Source organism: Eriocheir sinensis, chromosome 23 (assembly GCF_024679095.1).
Source record: "Eriocheir sinensis breed Jianghai 21 chromosome 23, ASM2467909v1, whole genome shotgun sequence".
Classification (NCBI taxonomy): domain Eukaryota; kingdom Metazoa; phylum Arthropoda; class Malacostraca; order Decapoda; family Varunidae; genus Eriocheir; species Eriocheir sinensis.
Window position 1 is genome coordinate 14,917,378 of NC_066531.1, and position 17,546 is coordinate 14,934,923.

General features: G+C 46.3%; 1 protein-coding gene across 2 annotated transcripts in view; it reads right to left on the reverse strand.

Annotated features, from left to right (window-relative positions):
• Window positions 1-12,595: 12,595 nt before the first annotated feature.
• The window catches only part of LOC127002500 (uncharacterized), a 46,563-nt gene continuing 41,612 nt past the window's right edge, over window positions 12,596-17,546 (reverse strand). Inside the window, exons 2-4 of one of the 2 annotated variants that reach the window (XM_050868518.1) lie at window positions 15,932-16,024; window positions 13,365-13,477; window positions 12,596-13,006 (exon numbers count right to left, since the gene is read on the reverse strand). In XM_050868518.1, coding sequence (XP_050724475.1) covers window positions 12,926-13,006; window positions 13,365-13,477; window positions 15,932-16,024 — 287 coding nt within the window. In that variant the 3' untranslated portion in view covers window positions 12,596-12,925. Of the gene's footprint in view, window positions 13,007-13,173; window positions 13,478-15,931; window positions 16,025-16,559; window positions 17,136-17,546 lie in introns of those variants that run through there. The other variant, XR_007756302.1, reaches the window with a different exon arrangement.

Below are 17,546 nucleotides of genomic sequence, written 5' to 3' on the forward strand. Positions count from 1 at the left end.
CAGCACCCTACACGTATTCCCTACCGTCTTGGAGACACGCCCAACATACTAGACCTCTTCCTTACCTCTAACCCGTCTGCTTACTCTGTCAAACTGTTCTCTCCGTTGGGCTCCTCCGATCACGACCTTATTTCTGTATCTTGTCATATCGCTCCTGTTCTTCCTCTGGACCCACCAAAGAGGCGATGCTTCTGGCATTTTGCCTCAGCTCGGTGGGACGTCCTGAGGATGTACTTTTCCGATTTCCCGTTGAATGATTACTGCTCCCAGGAGAGAGACCCCTCTGTGTGTGCCCAGCGCATCACAGAGGTGATTGTCTCTGGAATGGAGGCATACATTCCACGTTCTTTCTCTACTCCTCATGCTAAAAAGCCTTGGTTTAACCATGCTTGTTCTCGTGCTATTAAAGATAGACAGGCAGCTCACAAAAGGTTCCAGAGCCTTTGCACTCCTACTAATCACAAACTTTACATTTCAGCCCGGAATCGTGCCAAATCTATTCTCCAACTTACCAAAACCTCTTTCATCAACAGAAAATGTCAACACCTTGCTTTATCTAATTCTTCCCGTGACTTCTGTCACCTAGCCAAAAATATCTACACCAATTTCACTTTATACTCTTTCCCTCCTCTCCTTAACCTTGACGGAAACACTTCCGTCTCATCTATCTCTAAAGCAGCTCACAAAAGGTTCCAGAACCTTCGAACTCCCACTAACTTTGATCTATACATTTCAGCCCGGAATCGTGCCAAATATATTCTCCGACTTACCAAAACTTATTTTATAAATAGAAAATGTCAACACCTTGCTTCTTCTAATTATCCCCGTGACTTCTGGCATCTAGCCAAAAATATCTCCTCCAATTTCACTTTTTCCTCTTTCCCTCATCTCCTTAACCCTGACGGCAGCACTGCCGTCTCATCTGTCTCTAATGCAGAACTCTTCGCTCAAACTTTCTGTAACAACTCCACCCTGGACGATTCTGGGCATATTCCTCCTACTCATTCCCCCCTCTGACTCCTTTATGCCTGTTATTATGTTTCTTCATAATGATGTTTTATGTGCCCTCTCTAGCCTCAACTCTCAGAAGGCTTATGGACTTGATGGAGTGCCTCCTATTGTCCATAAAAACTGTGCTTCCGTGCTGACAAACTCTTTCGTCTCTGCCTATCAACATCTACCTTTCCTTCCTGCCGGAAGTATGCCTTTGTACAGCCTGTGCCTAAGAAGGCAGACCGCTCCAATCCCTTAAACTACCGTCCTATAGCTTTACTTTCCTGTCTATCTAAAGCTTTTGAATCAATCCTTAACTGGAATATTCAAAAACACCTTTACACTTCTAACCTTCTATCATTCTGATCTCCAGTATGGGTTCTGCAAGGGGCGTTCTACTGCCGATCTTCTTGCTCTATTAACTGACTCTTGGTCATCCTCTCTTAGCCGTTTCGTTGAAACTTTCTCAGTTGTGCTAGACATATCGAAAGCCTTCGATAGAGTCTGGCACATGTCTTTGCTTTCTAATCTGCCCTCTTTCGGATTCTATCCCTCTCTCTGTTCCATTATATCCAGTTTCCTTTCCGGCCGTTCTATCTCTGCTGTGGTAGACGGTCACTGTTCTTCCCCTAAACCTATCAACAGTGGTGTTCCACAGGGCTCTGTCCTATCACCCACTCTCTTCCTGTTATTCATTAATGATCTTCTTTCCACAACAAACTGTCCTGTCCACTCATGCCGACGACTCCACTTTGCATTATTCAACTTCTTTCAATAGAAGGCCATCCCAACAGGAAGTACACGACTCCAGACTGGAGGCTGCAGAACGCTTAACCTCAGACTTTGCTATCATTTCCGATTGGGGTAGAAGGAACCTTGTGTCCTTCAATGCCTCAAAAACTCAATTTATCCACCTATCAGCTCGTAACAATCTTCCAAACACCTATCCCCTATTCATCGACAACACTCAGCTGTCACCTTCTTCAACACTAGATATCCTCGGTCTATCCTTAACTCAAAATCTCAACTGGAAACTTCATATCTTCTCTCTCGCTAAATCAGCTTCCTCGAGGTTGGGCGCTCTGTATCGTCTCCGACAGTCCTTCTCCCCCGCACAGTTGCTATCCATATAAAGGGGCCTTGTCCGCCCTCGTAAGGAGTATGCATCTCACGTGTGGGGGGGCTCCATTCACACAGTTCTTCTGGACAGAGTGGAGTCTAAAGCTCTTCGTCTCATCAGCTCTCCTCCTCCTACTGATAGTCTTCTACCTCTTAAAGTTGCCTCTCTTTCTATCTTCTATCGCTATTTTCACGTTGACTGCTCTTCTGAACTTGCTAACTGCATGCCTCCCCCCCCTTCCACGGCCCCGCTGCACACGACTTTCTACTCATGCTCATCCCTATACTGTTCAAACCCCTTATGCAAGAGTTAACCAACATCTTCACTGTTTCATCCCTCGCGCTGGTAGACTCTGGAACAGCCTTCCTTCATCTGTATTTCCTCCTGCCTACGACTTGAACTCTTTCAAGAGGAGGGTATCAGGACACCTCTCCTCCCGAAATTGACCACTCTTTAGGCCACCTCTTTCGATTCTTTTTTTAGGAGCAGCGAGTAGCGGTTTTTTTTTTATATTATTGTTTCTTGTTTTTGTGCCCTTGAGCTGTCTCCTTTGTTGAAAACAAAAAAAAGTGTTTTACGTTGTTCTGTAGGATGTTGTGTACCAATATACAGGCGGAGAATCCAATTGGCTGTTGTGAACCATATGGAGTGGTTTAGGTTTCCAGAATTTCTCCTTGACAGTGTGTCAGGAACAGTCCCGTTAGAGATTGCTTTTCCCAATTGGTCCTGCGAAGCCATGTGGCCCACTTGTTTTACCATCAAGTTTTTCAAATAGGTGACGTAGTGACAGCTCATTGCCATGGAGCTGATAAATGAACCAATGAACTGGGTGGGCAAGGCTTTTCTCGACTTGACAAATCGCCCCAGATTTATTCCCGGTATTTACAGCTGTACCATCACGTCCAATCGCCAGTACGTTTTCCATGGAAATTCCTTTTCTATTAGCAACTGTTTTAGCTCAGTGGCAATACTCTTTGCAGAACCAGTGGCAGGTGAATACTGGCCTAGATATTCTGAACCTGGTTCAGCCACTATAGCAATTTGCTCTTCAATTACCTTTCTCCTATAGTCTCTATTTCCAATCTTCTCCGTAGTAAGAGTTTCTTTCCTTCCATCAAAGTAGATGCCTGCAACTTATACTTTCCCATGTGCTTCCTTTGTCAAATTTTGTCCGTTTGATTGCCTCGATCTCCGTACTTTGTTCCTATCTATGACTTTGGAAGGATCCTCTTTTGTAATAACCCCTAAATCTTCAAGGATTGCACTAGATAGTAATGCAGCACCACGATCGGACACTCCAACCCAGTCACAAACCTCATGGAAAGAAGAAAACAGACGTTTTTGTTCTCTATTTTTTTTCTTTTTAATTTCTACATTGTTGTCCCACAGCTCCACCTTCTTTTGGTTTTCTATGATGGAGCTGGTACTTGGAAGGGGTGTATTCATCTGCCGAGTCAGTCAAATTTGAGGACGAGGTATCACTTTGAACAAGACATCCTGATGCTTGTAACTGGCTGATGGTCTTGCAGCATATTGATTTCTTCTTTCTTCTCTTTTCCTAATGGCTTCAGTTGTTCGTTTGCCATTCCTCCAATGAACATTTTACGTTCATTTATTTGGTCCTCTACAAATTCTTGTTCTATTTTGGGGACTTTTTTCTGTCGAGGACAGGCACAGTACTGGAATTCAGGGCACCTGCAAGCTGTTACTTCAAATAATCTAGCAGCATCTCTGATGAACTCTTTAACTTTGTTATCATAACTTGGGCATTTTTTTTTTCGGTCTTTGAAAGGTTTCAGCAAGTTCCTGTATTTGTTGTGATAGGCTTCTAATTTGTCAACAATGCATTTCTGACTGATTATGGGGATGTTTTCCTGCCTGTAAATGTGAACTATCTTTTCTGCAACACACTTAGATATCATGTGAACTGAAGGACTCTTTGATGATTCAAGCAGTTTATATTTATGCCACAGAACACATGATAGAACATCTTTGTATGTAGGAAGTTGGTTTTCTGGGAGATCATCCACTTGCTTAAAGATAGGACACATGTCTGCCTTGTCTAAACGAACACAGTGTCGTTTTTGTGTTTGACCTTGGCTGTTATGGGACATCGTGATTTGTGGTACGTCAGCAGAGGCCGAGGAGCAATACATCCATCCTCTACGTCTGCCAAAGAGAAAATGAGCTATCACCATACTTCAGGTGCCCCAGCAGCTTCTAAAAAGTGTTATATGCTCTTTTGAACTTGCTTACTGCATACCTCTCCCCCTCCCGCGGCCCCGCTGCACACGAGTTTTTAATCAAGCTTATCCCTATACTGTCCAAATCCCTTATGCACGAGTTAACCAGCATCTCTACTCCTCCGTTCCTTACACTGGCAAACTCTGCAACAATCTTTCTTCATCTGTATTTCCTCCTGCTTACGAGTTGAACTCTTTCAGGAGGAGAGTATCGGGATGCCTCTCCTTCCGAAATTGACCTCTTTTTTGGCCACTCTTCTAACTCTTTTTATAGGGGCAGTGATCGGCGGGCTATATTTTCTTCCATTATGATCTCTTTTTTTTGCTTGAACCCCCACACACACACACACACACACACACGCACACACAGGTATACAGAAACAACATAAACACGGGTAGGAAAATATTAAGCCCAAAACCAGAGTGACTTTTTTGATCTCCGAAAAACCTATTTTGGGGAACCCGGAATGACGATAGTTATTATAGTGGAGAGAGATCCTCGCTCTCGCGATAAAGCCTAGATAAAAACGGCAGATACCCCAACTTCTAGTGTACAAAGTGTCTAGGCTGCACCAGCAAAATGAAGTAATAACACGTGGAACAGTCTAATGAAGCGATCGAGAACGGCGTCAGCAGCGCCACCTGGGCACAGGTAGAGGAAGATGCCGCCAGTCCCACACCTCATTCTTTCAATGCGCTTCGACGGAGACTGGAGGAACCTTCTCAGGGGAAGGAGGGGGGGAGTAAGGAATGTGCACTAGTCATTCCGGGTTCCCAAAAATAGGTTTTTCAGAGATCAAAACCGTCATTTTGTGAACCCTTCATGACTAGTGCACGATAGCTAACTCCCACTTGGAGCTGGAGAAAAGGGAACTCTCTCGAAGTACCACGTACTTGAGTCTACATCTGGGTTCCGCCAAGTTGGTAAGTATAGAACCGACTGAGGTTGTTACCCTTTTTAAGTGTTACTTTTAAAGTGGTTGGTGTTAAATGTTAAGTTTAAGGCGCGAACTGTTATCTCACTCGTCACAGGGCCGGTGTTACCGTGGCCTGCTTCACAAGTTGATTGTAGTAGGTGAGATAACACAATAGCCTTTAGTTAAGTGAGGTGTGTGGCCGAGCGGTAGCCGTTATAAGTTCACTTTAGTTCACTTTAGTTCTCTCTCTCACAGGGACATTAAAAGGTGTGATGAATTTTAACTATATTAACAGTTTTACACAATAGTTATGTGAGCGAGTCGCACGAAACGAGAGCCAGCCACACCACAGAGCGCGGACGGAGGATATCACCGTCCGCCACCCGCTGCCCACTGTCTTCTCTCCTATTCTCTGCGTCATCTCTACTCCTCCGTTCCTTAAACTGGCAAACTCTGGAACAATCTTTCTTCATCTGTATTTCCTCCTGCTTACGAGTTGAACTCTTTCAAGAGGAGAGTATCGGGACGCCTCTCCTTCGGAAATTGACCTCTTTTTTGGCCACTCTTCTAACTCTTTATAGGGGCAGTGATCAGGGGGCTATATTTTCTTCCATTATGATTTTTTTTTTTTTTACCCTTGACCCCCCCCCCTCCCCACACTCACACATAAACACACGCAGGTATACAGAAACAACATAAACACAGGTAGGAAACTATTAAGCCTAAAACCAGAGTGACTTTGATCTCTGAAAAACCTGTTTTGGGGAACCCGGAATGACGATAGTTATTATAGGAGAGAGATCCTCGCTCTCGCGATAAAGCCTAGAGAAAAACGGCAGATATCCCAACTTCTAGTCTACAAAGTGTCTAGGCTGCACCAGCAAAATGAAGTAATAACACGTGGAACAGTCGAATGAAGCGATCGAGAACGGCGTCAGCAGCGCCACCTGGGCACAGGTAGAGGAAGGTGCCGCCAGTCCCACACCTCATTCCTTCAATGCGCTTCGACAGAGACTGGAGGAACCTTCTGAGGGAAAGGAGGGGGGGAGTAAGGAATGTGCACTAGTCATTCCGGGTTCCCAAAAAAGGGTGCACGATAGCTAACTCCCACTTGGAGCCGGAGAAAAGGGAGCTCAATCGAAGTACCACATACTTGAGTCTACATTTGCGTCCCGCCAAGTTGGTAAGTGTAGAACCGACTGAGGTCGCCCGGACTTACCGTAGTGTCAAAGTTAAGTAATCCACTCCGTTACCCGAGAGAAATACCAGCAGAATAAATCTCCAAGGTAGTCGTGAAACTTCATTTGATAACAAAAATAGGCACAACGACCTATAGCGTAGCACAAAAAAAAAACGCAAGGGAGAAAGAGGAACATATATACATGGAGGGAAGAGGTAGGAGTGCACCTTCACCCTCCGTTTTTTTTACCTTGCTGCCGAGGAGTAAAAAAAAAAAGTTAAATTTCTTCCTATTCCATCTCCCTCGACGGGGGAAGTCCTAACGCAACGCAGGGGGCGTCGTCCACAGACGGAGAGATAGGAACAGGAAGCAGTGCTCCACTGGACGCTCTCCTTGACCCGGTCCAGGGAATGGGTCCTAAGGAAAGCCAGGGAGGCAGCTACCCCTCGGACATCGTGAGCGCGCGGGTCATGTCCCGGATCTCCTTCCTCTATGACGGTCCTTAGGAGGCCTGCAATCCTCCTGATTGACAGAGGGAGGGCTGAAGCGGGATCACAGAAAAGGTGATGTTGTTCGTGCGCCGTAGAATCTGTTATGTAGTTCCTTAAGGCTGACACGGGGCAGAGTGGGTGAGGCTCGCTTTGCAGGCACCAGGCTGGTATGACCACTGGTTGGAGACAGTGGTCGAGGCGCTCATTCTTGGCTAGCGATTTTGGGGAGGAAGCTAAGGACACTGCAGGTCCATCTGTCGTGAATGTAGTGTACCTGGGAAAACGCGTGAGAGTCCTGAGCTGCGAGGACCTGAACCTAGAGGCGAGGGCGACGAGGAACAGGGTGCGTATTAGGAAATCCATTTCTGAAGGTCTGTCCTGGTACCTAGTGGAAGATAGAGACGTTATAACCTTTTCTAGGGACCAAAAACGATGTCTCTTCTAAGGGGAGGATCATGGTGAAAGAGGCCACGCTTAAGGAGTTGAACTGAGCGGGGTCTAGGACAATTCCCCAGCCATATTTAAGAGGGTCAGCAAGGGCGGCAAGGTGAGTTGCAATTGTTTATGGCGCCCTCTTTTTCGTGTGGGAAAGAACAGAAAGAAACTCCAAGACAGTGGCCTCGGTGATTCTGTCGAGTCACCTCCAGGTTCTGATGGGGCTTCTCCGGCCTCGTCCCAGGTGATGCATGCTGATGTAGATGCACCTCACATTGCTTCGCCGAAGTCCGCCAGAGGTATGAAGAAGCGACATCGCGGTTCTACAGATTCAGTTGAATCTGTTCTGCCAACTAAGATTACTGTAGGTATACATGATTCTGGGGTCTCTCAGGATAGGCCTATGGAGGAAGATGCGGAGGCTCATATTGAGCCTGCTGAGACCCCCTCTGTTCCAGTTCCTGTTGCTTCTAGTGGTTTTCCTGATCGGGATATGGAAACTGAGAAATCCCTTGGATATAGTGTTGGGAATCCTCCCCGCGAGCACGTAGCTTCGGGGAATGGTGTGCGGTCTGGCTCTAGTAGTGCGGCGTCCGGAGGGGGCGCAGGTTCCTTTGTTGGGAGAAAGCTCGAGGTCCCTCGACCCGGCTCCTCTCGGGTCCCAGTCTCCTCTTCTCGTCGTATTACCGTACCGAATCAGGTGGGTAAAAGGCAGTCTCTTTCAGGGGCTCGCCTGGAGCGCACTCGAAAATAGACATCTTCCTACTCCTCCAGTGGCATTGTAGAGGCCTACGAGCCTCGTGGGAGGAACTCTGAGCATTGATATATCGGTTTTTTCCTGCTTACCTTTGTTTACAGGAGACAATGCTCGGAGACCACACTCACTCTAGTCCTCCTGGATATCGGGCAGTTTACATTATCCCTAATCCTGGACAGGGCCACCATGGTGGCACCGCCATATTCGTTCGCTGTGATATCCCTTCGGTCCCATCACAGCTTCACTCAACGTTGCAGTCTGTTGCTGTTAAGGTTTATTTGGGCAAATTTAATACATTATGTAGCCTTTATCTCCTTCATGGTGTTGACAGACACGATCTTGACGACCTGGTGCAGGAACTTTCCTCGCCTTTATTTTTATTAGGGGATTTTAACGGTCGCCATCCGTTGTGGGATGATGGTGCTACCAACCCACGCGGACTTTTAGTTGCTTATTTTATTGAGGATCAGGGATTATAAATTTTAAACTCTGGGGAGGTGACACATTTTCACAGCCAGACTGGTACTTTTACCTCTATAGATCTTTCACTTTGCACTTCTAATTCTCTTCCTGATTTTCGTTGGCGGGTCTTACCGGACTTGTATGGCAGTGACCACTTTCCAATTTTATTGGAACGCATTGATTCTGTACCACAGTCACGCCTTTCTCGCTGGCGTCTAGATAAAGCAGACTGGCAGCGATTTACGGAACTTAGCTCCTCTCTTCGTCCGTTGGCTGACTTTGGAACTTCTGACGAGGTTGCATCCTATTTCACTGATGCCCTACATTCTGTAGCCCTTCAGTAAGTCCCCAGGACGTCTGGCCAGTTCCCTAAACGTCCTGTTCCCTGGTGGAACGCCGCTTGCACTACTGCTGTGCAAGAGAAGCGTGCTGCATTCTCTCGACTTCGTCGTCACCGTGGGGACCCCCAGTGTTTGGATGCTTTTCGGCGAGCGCGTGCTCGAGCACGACGCACTTTCAAGGAGGCTCAACGAATTTCTTGGAAGGCTTATCTCTCTTCCATCACTACCAGAACTACACTCACAGAAGTCTTTAACAGAGTTCGTAAGATCTCTGGGAAGTTTCCCCCCTCCAGTGTTATCGCATGCAGGGGAAACGGTGGCGGACCCTAAGACTGTTGCTGACCTATTCGCCAAGCACTTTGCCAGTGTCTCTAGGAAAGATCCTACTGCACCAGGGGCTCGTCATCGCCGGGATTTGGAATCACTCGGCGTTAACTTCTCTTCCACCAGAGGGGAATCTTATAATATCCCATTTTCTCTCTCCGAGTTGAAGACGGCTTTATCCCAGTGTCATGATTCCTCGCCAGGTCCAGACGACATCCCTTATGCTTTCTTACGCCACATGTCTGACTGTGGTTTTACATTTTTATTGGATCTTTACAATTTCATTTGGCGTACCGGTGATTTTCCATCTCTGTGGAGTGTGGCTGTAATTCTCCCATTCTGAAGCCTGGGAAAGATCATCTCCAAGCAACTAACTATCGTCCTATTTCTTTAACATCCTGCATTTGTAAAGTGATGGAGAAGATGGTGAATGTCAGGCTTATGTGGTACTTGGAGAGCCGGAATTTATTGACCCCGGTGCAATATGGTTTCCGAAAGATGCGCTCCACTTCGGATGCTCTTTTATCCTTGGAGTCCTCAGTTTGTGAGGCGTTTGCCAATAATCACCACCAGGTGACCGTGTTTTTTGATCTGGAGAAGGCCTATGACACCGCTTGGTGTCATGGAATTTTACTTAACCTGTTTGAGTTTGGTCTTCGTGGCCGTCTCCCTGTTTTTATTCAGGAGTTTTTATCTCATCGTCTTTTACGGGTTAGAGTGGGGAGTACTCTTTCCGAGGTTAGTCCACTTGAGGATGGTGTACCACAGGGAAGTACTCTCAGTGTTACGCTATTTGCCTTTTTTTAGTTTTTAACTCATTGAATGCGGCGCCATATGACCCTGGCTGTTGCGGCGCCTAATTTAAATCAATCAATCAATCAATCCACTGCATGAATATTGCACACATGTGTCTTGTATTAACTGAAAATCCACTCTTGCAGGAAGGCTGTTACAGTGGCGGACGACTCATTTCGAGGAATGAAGGAAGGAGGGAGGGAGGGCGGGGGCGGGAGAGCAATTAATTATCTTCTTTATTCTTTGTTCCATATCACATAATAGAAGGGTGTCGATCCAGTGCAGATGTAGCTAACAGATGTGGAGTAGAGGACCTGCATGGAAACAGTGCTCAGAAGGGAAAGACTCCGATGGATTTGGACATGTAAAGAGAGCAGGGGAGGACACAGTGCTGGGAGTTGTGGAGAGAATGGTAAGATAGGGTGTCCGGTGCAGATGTAGCTTACAGATGTGGAGTAGAGGACCTGGAAACAGTTTTTTTTTCCTTTTTTACATGTGACCTAAAGCGCCGGTAGGATTTTCTTTTTAATAGGGTCCTGATGGTGGGCCCGAGCCCGTTATGACGCAGACTAATGTTTATTGTGGGGCAATTATTATTGGCTCATGCTGCCCCCCGGAGATCATTCTTGATTTCACTTGCATAGCTTCTTCTAGAGTCCGGGTTGGTGGATAGTCTTCGGGACAGCATGTGGGTAGTCTTAGGCCCCTCGGCGGTGACTGAAAAATCCCAGGTGGTTAGCGGTGGATTCGAACCCTCATCATCATCAATGCTGCGAAGGCGGGGCCGGCACGCTAACCACTCCACCACCACCTCAGAAGGGAAAGACTCCGATGATTTGGACATGTGAAGAGAGCAGGGGAGGATACAGTGCTGGGAAGTTTGGAGAGATTGGCAAGACAGGGTACCCAGTTCAGATGTAACTAACAGATGTGGAGTAGAGGACCTGGAAACAGTGATCAGAAATGAAATACTCCGATGGTTTGGACATGTGAAGGGAGCAGGGGAGGACACAGTGCTGGGAGTTGTGGAGAGATTGGCAAGACAGGGTGTCCAGTGCAGCTAGATGTGGCTAACAGATGTGGAGTAGAGAACCTGGAAACAGTGCTCAGAAGGGAGACTCCTATAGTTTGGACATGTGAAGAGCAGGGGAGGATACAGTGCTGGGAGTTTTGGAGAGATTGAAAGTAAAAGGAAGGAGACCAGTTGATAGACCTAGGAAAACGTGGAGAAGGTGTATACAGGAAGACCTGGCAGTGATGGGATTGGATGAGCATCAGGCAGAAGACAGAGCAGAATAGAGGAGACCCATAAAGCGTCCAACCTCTCAGGAAGAGTGAAAACGGACGTTAAACGAAATTATGATGATGATGATGATATCTCATAATAGAAGAAGAAAATAACAGAACTAAGAACATTAAGTGACCTGTGGAAAGGATTAAAGCACTTCTGCTACTCTCGGATACGTTCAGTTCACTCCCGACGCAGTAAAGTGACTGTCAGTGGAAATTGAGTTGATCGTTTCCGCACTGACTACTTCTGCGGGGAGGCTGTTCCAGTGGCGGACGACTCTGTTCGAGGAAGGAAGTATGGAGGAGGGAGGGATGGGAGCGAGAGGTTTTATTCTTTTCGTTAATCTTTGTTCTCTCGTTCCATCTCATCCTTCCACATGCTCACTGCCACATATACTTCACTGCTCTGTTACTTAACTTTACTTTCAGATCATTTCACTTTACTTTCAGATTAAATAAGTTAACTTCCTCTGCATTACGCCACGTAGGGCTACAGCAGATGCTTTTAAAATTAGGAACAGCAGACTCTTTTAAAATTAGGAACAGCAGACGCTTTTAAAATTAGGAACAGCAGACGCTTTTAAAATTAGGAACAGCAGACACATTATAAATTAGGAACAGCAGACACATTATAAATTAGGAACAGCAGACACATTATAAATTAGGAAGAGTAATCACTTAAATTAACTTGATAAACAAACAAAGATTAACATGATTCTGAGGGGAAGTAGGCACCCGTTTATTATATATATACATGTCTCTACATCATCAAGACCCCAAGACCCAGACCAAGCATTCCTAAACGTATACTATAGTCGCAGCACATGAGTCTGAGGTCTTCGTTATCGTGCTCTGGCAACTTGCTATTACACATGCACACACACATACAGCTACATAATCAGCGACCTTATTTTTTTTTTACAACAGAGGAGTGGCCGAAAGGTAGAGAAGAGCTGTGTGGGTGGAGCCCCTCACACGTGCGATGCATACTCCATACGAGGGCGGACAAGGCCCCTGTATATGGATAGCAGCTGTGCGGGGGAGAAGAACTGGAGACGATACAGAACGCCCAACCTCGAGGAAGCTGATTTAGTGAGAGAAGAGATAAGAAGTTTCCAGTTAAGATTTTGAGTTAAGAACAGACCGAGGATATTTAGTTTTGAAGAATTATAAGGTGACGTCTGTTTGTAGTTGAAGAATAGGGGATAGGTGTTTGGAAGATTGTGTCGAGTTGAAAGGTGGATAAATTAGGGTTTTGAGGTATTGAAGGACAGAAGGTTCCTTTTATCCCAATCGGAGATGATAGCAAGGTCTGAGGTTAAGGATTCTGCAGCCTCAGCCTTGTAACCTAAAACAGATTTTTGCAACAATTTCAATAATATGATTAATACTGACAAATGTGCCCTATGCGTAGACTATCATATAACATCGTAGACTCCATGATACCACGATAATTCACACCTCAGTCTCGGGTGCCGCGACGAGAGCCAAGGCTGTTACACAGAGACGGCTTTGGCACAGCACCACTATAACTCCTCCTCCTCATCTCTCTCCTTTCCTTTCCCTCCTCTCCCTCCTCACTCAGGCTTAGTGATGCGGAAGACGAAGACGAGACCCTCCTTGTCACATAAATAGTTTGGGACGATGCGCCGCTCCACCTGAAGGAATTATGACCATCATTTCAAATACGTGACCTTCTCCCCCTGGCCAGCTCCTGACCATCTCCTTATACCAGAGTGTCGTGACAGGCGCCCATACAGTGAACAGCCCCGCCAGACATAAACCTTGATTAGAGTAAATGTTTTCTTGTACCAATGTTGCCAGATAGTTGTACTCAGCCTCTTATATATTTACCAACTTCCGACCCCAAAACTGTCTCCTGGGGCTCAATAACTAGATTCATTTATATCTGTCGTTAAAATAGTGAATTCCTGATGTTTCTTGGCAATAGTTAGGTGTCAAAAAACGGTAAATACTATGCTCTGAGTACGATAATCTGGCAACGGTGCTCCCTACCTTCTTCCACTTCCCGTCCGCCTCCAGCTGGTCCATGTAAGGCTCCAGCTTGTCCTTGTAGGAAGGCACGGTCTGTAGGTACTCATGGCGCATCACGATGATCACGAAGCCTCCTGGAGTGCCGGAGAGGAGGAAATCAGTTAATCATTGGGGCATCTGCTAGGTGGCACGTCGTCTAGCCCACCCTAGGAAGACCACCTCAAGGTTTACTCCAGGCAAATCTGAAGTCTCTATGTAGGCTCTTTCCCATCCTAAACGGCGCCTAAGTTCGCCTGTTTGAAAAGCCTCTCGTAAAAGTTGCTGGGATTACCATGAACTGTTTTGCGATCCTATAGTGATGGTTCTACACGTCTGTCACGATCTTCAACGGGAAAACCCGGTGAATCTTCTCAGTGGCCTTGGGAAATAGTCGTGGCGGAAGATCGGCACGCCCAGGAACAATGCTAACCTACGGGTCCTCGCACGAGTATCTAAACTGAGGGTCCAGCTTCCAGCGCCTTCACCCACTCAGCGGACCTTGCAAAACACACACACACACACACACACACACACACACACACACACACACACACACACACACACTCACCAGAGCCTTCGCACTCCTACTAACCATGAACTTTACATTTCAGCCCGGAATCGTGCCAAATCTATTCTCCGACTTACCAAAACATCTTTTCATCAATAGAAAATGTCAACACCTTGCTTTTTTTCTAATTCTTCCCGTGTCTTCTGGCACTTAGCCAATAAGATCTCCACCACTTTCACTTCTTCCTCTTTCCCTTCTCTCCTTAACCCTTACGGGAGCACTGCCGTCTCATCTATCTCTAAGGCTGAACTCTTCGCTCAGACTTTCTGTAAGAACTCCACCCTGGACGATTCTGGGCATATTCCTCCTACATACCCCCTCTGACTCCTTTTTGTCTGTTATTAAGATTATACATAATGATGTCTTATATGCCCTCTCTGGCCTCAACTCTCAGAAGGCTTATGGACCTGATGGAGTGCCTCCTATTGTCCTTAAAAACTGTGCTTCCATGCTGACACCCTGCCTGGTCAAACTCTTTCGTCTCTACCTATCAACATCTACATCTGCTGGCAGTATGCTCGTTCCAATCCTTCAAACTATAGCCCTGTAGTTTTACTTTCCTGTCTATCTTAAGCTTTTGAATCAATCCTTAACCGAAAGATTCAAAAGCACGTTTCCACTTATAACCTTCTATCTGATCGCCAGTATGAATTCCGCAAGGGGCGTTCCACTGGCGATCTTCTTGCTCTCGTAACTGACTCTTGGTCATCCTTTCTTAGCCGTTTCGGTGAAACTTTCTCTGTTGCGCTAGACATATCGAAAGCCTTCGATAGAGTCTGGTACAAGTCTTTGCTTTCTAAACTGCCCTCTTTTGGATTATATCCCTCTCTCTGTTGCCTTATCTCCAGTTTCCTTTCCGGCCGTTCTATCTCTGCTGTGGTAGACGGTCACTGATTTTCCCCTAAACCTAACAACAGTGGTGTTTCACATGGGTCTGTCCTATCACCCACTCTCTTCTTTCTATTCATCAATGATCTTTCCATAACAAACTGTCCTGTCCACTCATACGCCGACGTCTCCACTCTGCATTATTCAACTTCTTCCAATAGAAGGCCATCCCAACAGGAGGTACACGACTACAGACTGGAGTCTGCAGAACGTTTAACCTCAGACCTTGCTATCATTTCCGATTGGGGTAGAAGGAACCTTGTGTCTTTCAATGCCTCAAAAACTCAATTTATCCACCTATCAACTCGACATAATCTTCCAAACGCTTATCCCCTATTCTCGGTCTATTCTTAACTCAAAGTCTCAACTGGAAACTTCATATCTCCTCTCTCGCTAAATCAGCTTCATCGAGGTTTGGCGTTCTGTATCGTCTCCTCCAGTTCTTCTCCCCCGCACTGTTGCTATCCATGTACTGGGGCCTTGTCCGCCCTCGTATGGAATATGCATCTCACGTGTGGGGGGGCTCCACTCACACAGCTCTTCTGGACAGAGTGGAGTCTAAGGCTCTTCGTCTCATCAGCTCTCCTCCTCCAACTGAAAGTCTTCTACCTCTTAAATTCCGTCGCGATGTTGCCTCTTTCAATTTTCTATCGCTATTTTCACGCTGACTGCTCTTCTGAACTTGCTAACTGCATGCCTCCTTCCTTCCCGCGGCCCCGCTGTACACGACTTTCTACTCATGTTCATCCCATACTGTCCAAACCCCTTATGCAAGAGTTAACCAGCATCTTCACTCTTTCATCCCTCACGCTGGTAAACTCTGGAACAATCTTCCTTCATCGGTATTTCCTCCTGCCTACGACTTGAACTATTTCAAGAGGAGGGTATCAGGACACCACTTCTCCCGAAATTGACCCCTCTTTCGGCCACCTCTTGATTTTTTTTCTCAGGCGCACCGAGTAGCGTTTTTTTTTTATATTATTGTTACCTTTTTTTGTGCCCTTGAGCTGCCTCCTTTGTTGTAAAAACACTCTCACACTCACTCACTCACTCACGCACGCACGCACGCACACTCACTCACTCACTCACTCACCGTTCTTTGCGACGCGCACCAGGTCGTCGAGGCCACTGAGTGGGATGTGACCTTCGCCCATACCGCCCGAGATGACCACCAGGTCGTATGTGTCTGAGAGAGAGAGAGAGAGAGAGAGAGAGAGAGAGAGAGAGAGAGAGAGAGAGAGAGAGATGTAGAAGAAAAATACGTATATTAATCTTTACATATGAAACAACAACAATAACAATAATTCCACTCACACAGCTCTCCTGGACAGAGTGGAGTCTAAGGCTCTTCGTCTCATCAGCTCTCCTCCTCTTACTGACAACCTTTTACCTCTTAAATTCCGCCGCTATGTTGCCTCTTTTTCTATCTTCTATCGATATCTTCATGATGACTGCTCTTCTGAACTTGCTAACTGCATGCCTCCTTTCCTCCCGCGAGGTAAACTCTGGAACAACCTTCCTTCGTCTGTATTTCCTCCTGCCTATGACTTGACTTACTTCAAGAAGAGTGTATCAAAACACCTCTCCACTCGAAATTGACCTCCCTTTTGGCTACTCTTTACTTTTATCTTTTATGGGAGCGGCGAGTAGCGGGCTTTTTTTTTGTACTCTTGTTGCCCTTGAGCCGTGTCCTTTGATGTAAAAAAACAAATCACTAATACCTTTGGGTACGGTGGAGTGTCCGCTGCCGATAAACTCCAGGAAGTCTTTGGTATAGATGCCAGTCTCCCGCTGCTTTATCATGCCCTCCGACGGGTCCACAGCGTCTATGTGCCAGTGGGAGTGGCTGTAGTAGTTGTAGTAGTAGCAGTATTAGTAGTATTGGAATGTTTAGTTTGCGCAACATCTGTGGTCATATGCCGGAGAGAGACAGGAGGGGAAGGAATTCTAGGAGAAGGGAACAGATCCCAGGAGACGGGACACAACCCCCGATTAATACCTGGTACCCATTCACTGCTGGGTGGACAGGGGCGTAGGGTATCGGAAAAGCCGCCCAAATTTTTCCACTCCGCCCGGGAATCGAACCCGGGCTCTCTCGGTTGTGAGCCGAGTATGCTAACCACTGCACCACGAAGCCCCCAGTAATAGTAGTAGAAGTTATAGCAGTAGTAGAAGTTGTTGGGAATCAGTAAATTTACCCTACCCAACAGTTAAGTCACTCGCAAAGTGAATAACACACCCGTCAGACAATCCCAAAGAAACAAGTGCTTACCAGCTATTAGGTGGTGAAGGTATCCAACAAGCACCTCCAGACAGCCGAACAAATAATAATCCTACCAGATCCGTGTAGTAAAATCTATCTGTCTCAAATAACTGATGGGGGCACTTAGCTGAGAAGCGGGTTTCAAAAGACATTGTTGTCTCTGAAGTCTCGTTGCCGGGTGTAGTATCCCTGAGTCAGGTAATAGAAGGTACACTGCGCCCGAGTTAATGGGTGGGCTGCAGTGCCTTGGTCTTTACTTTGAGAAGGCCGGTGGTGGAGTGAGAGAAAACCAACCACGTGGGTCTGAAGCGATGTTTTGAATTTCTCTCGCCAGATGGCGTGGCTTTCCTCTCTGTTTCCATCGGTTAAATTATCCTTGCTCTTTAATTATAATTCAGCAAGAACAATTAGTTATTATTTCATGAAAGGAAACACTTCACTATTG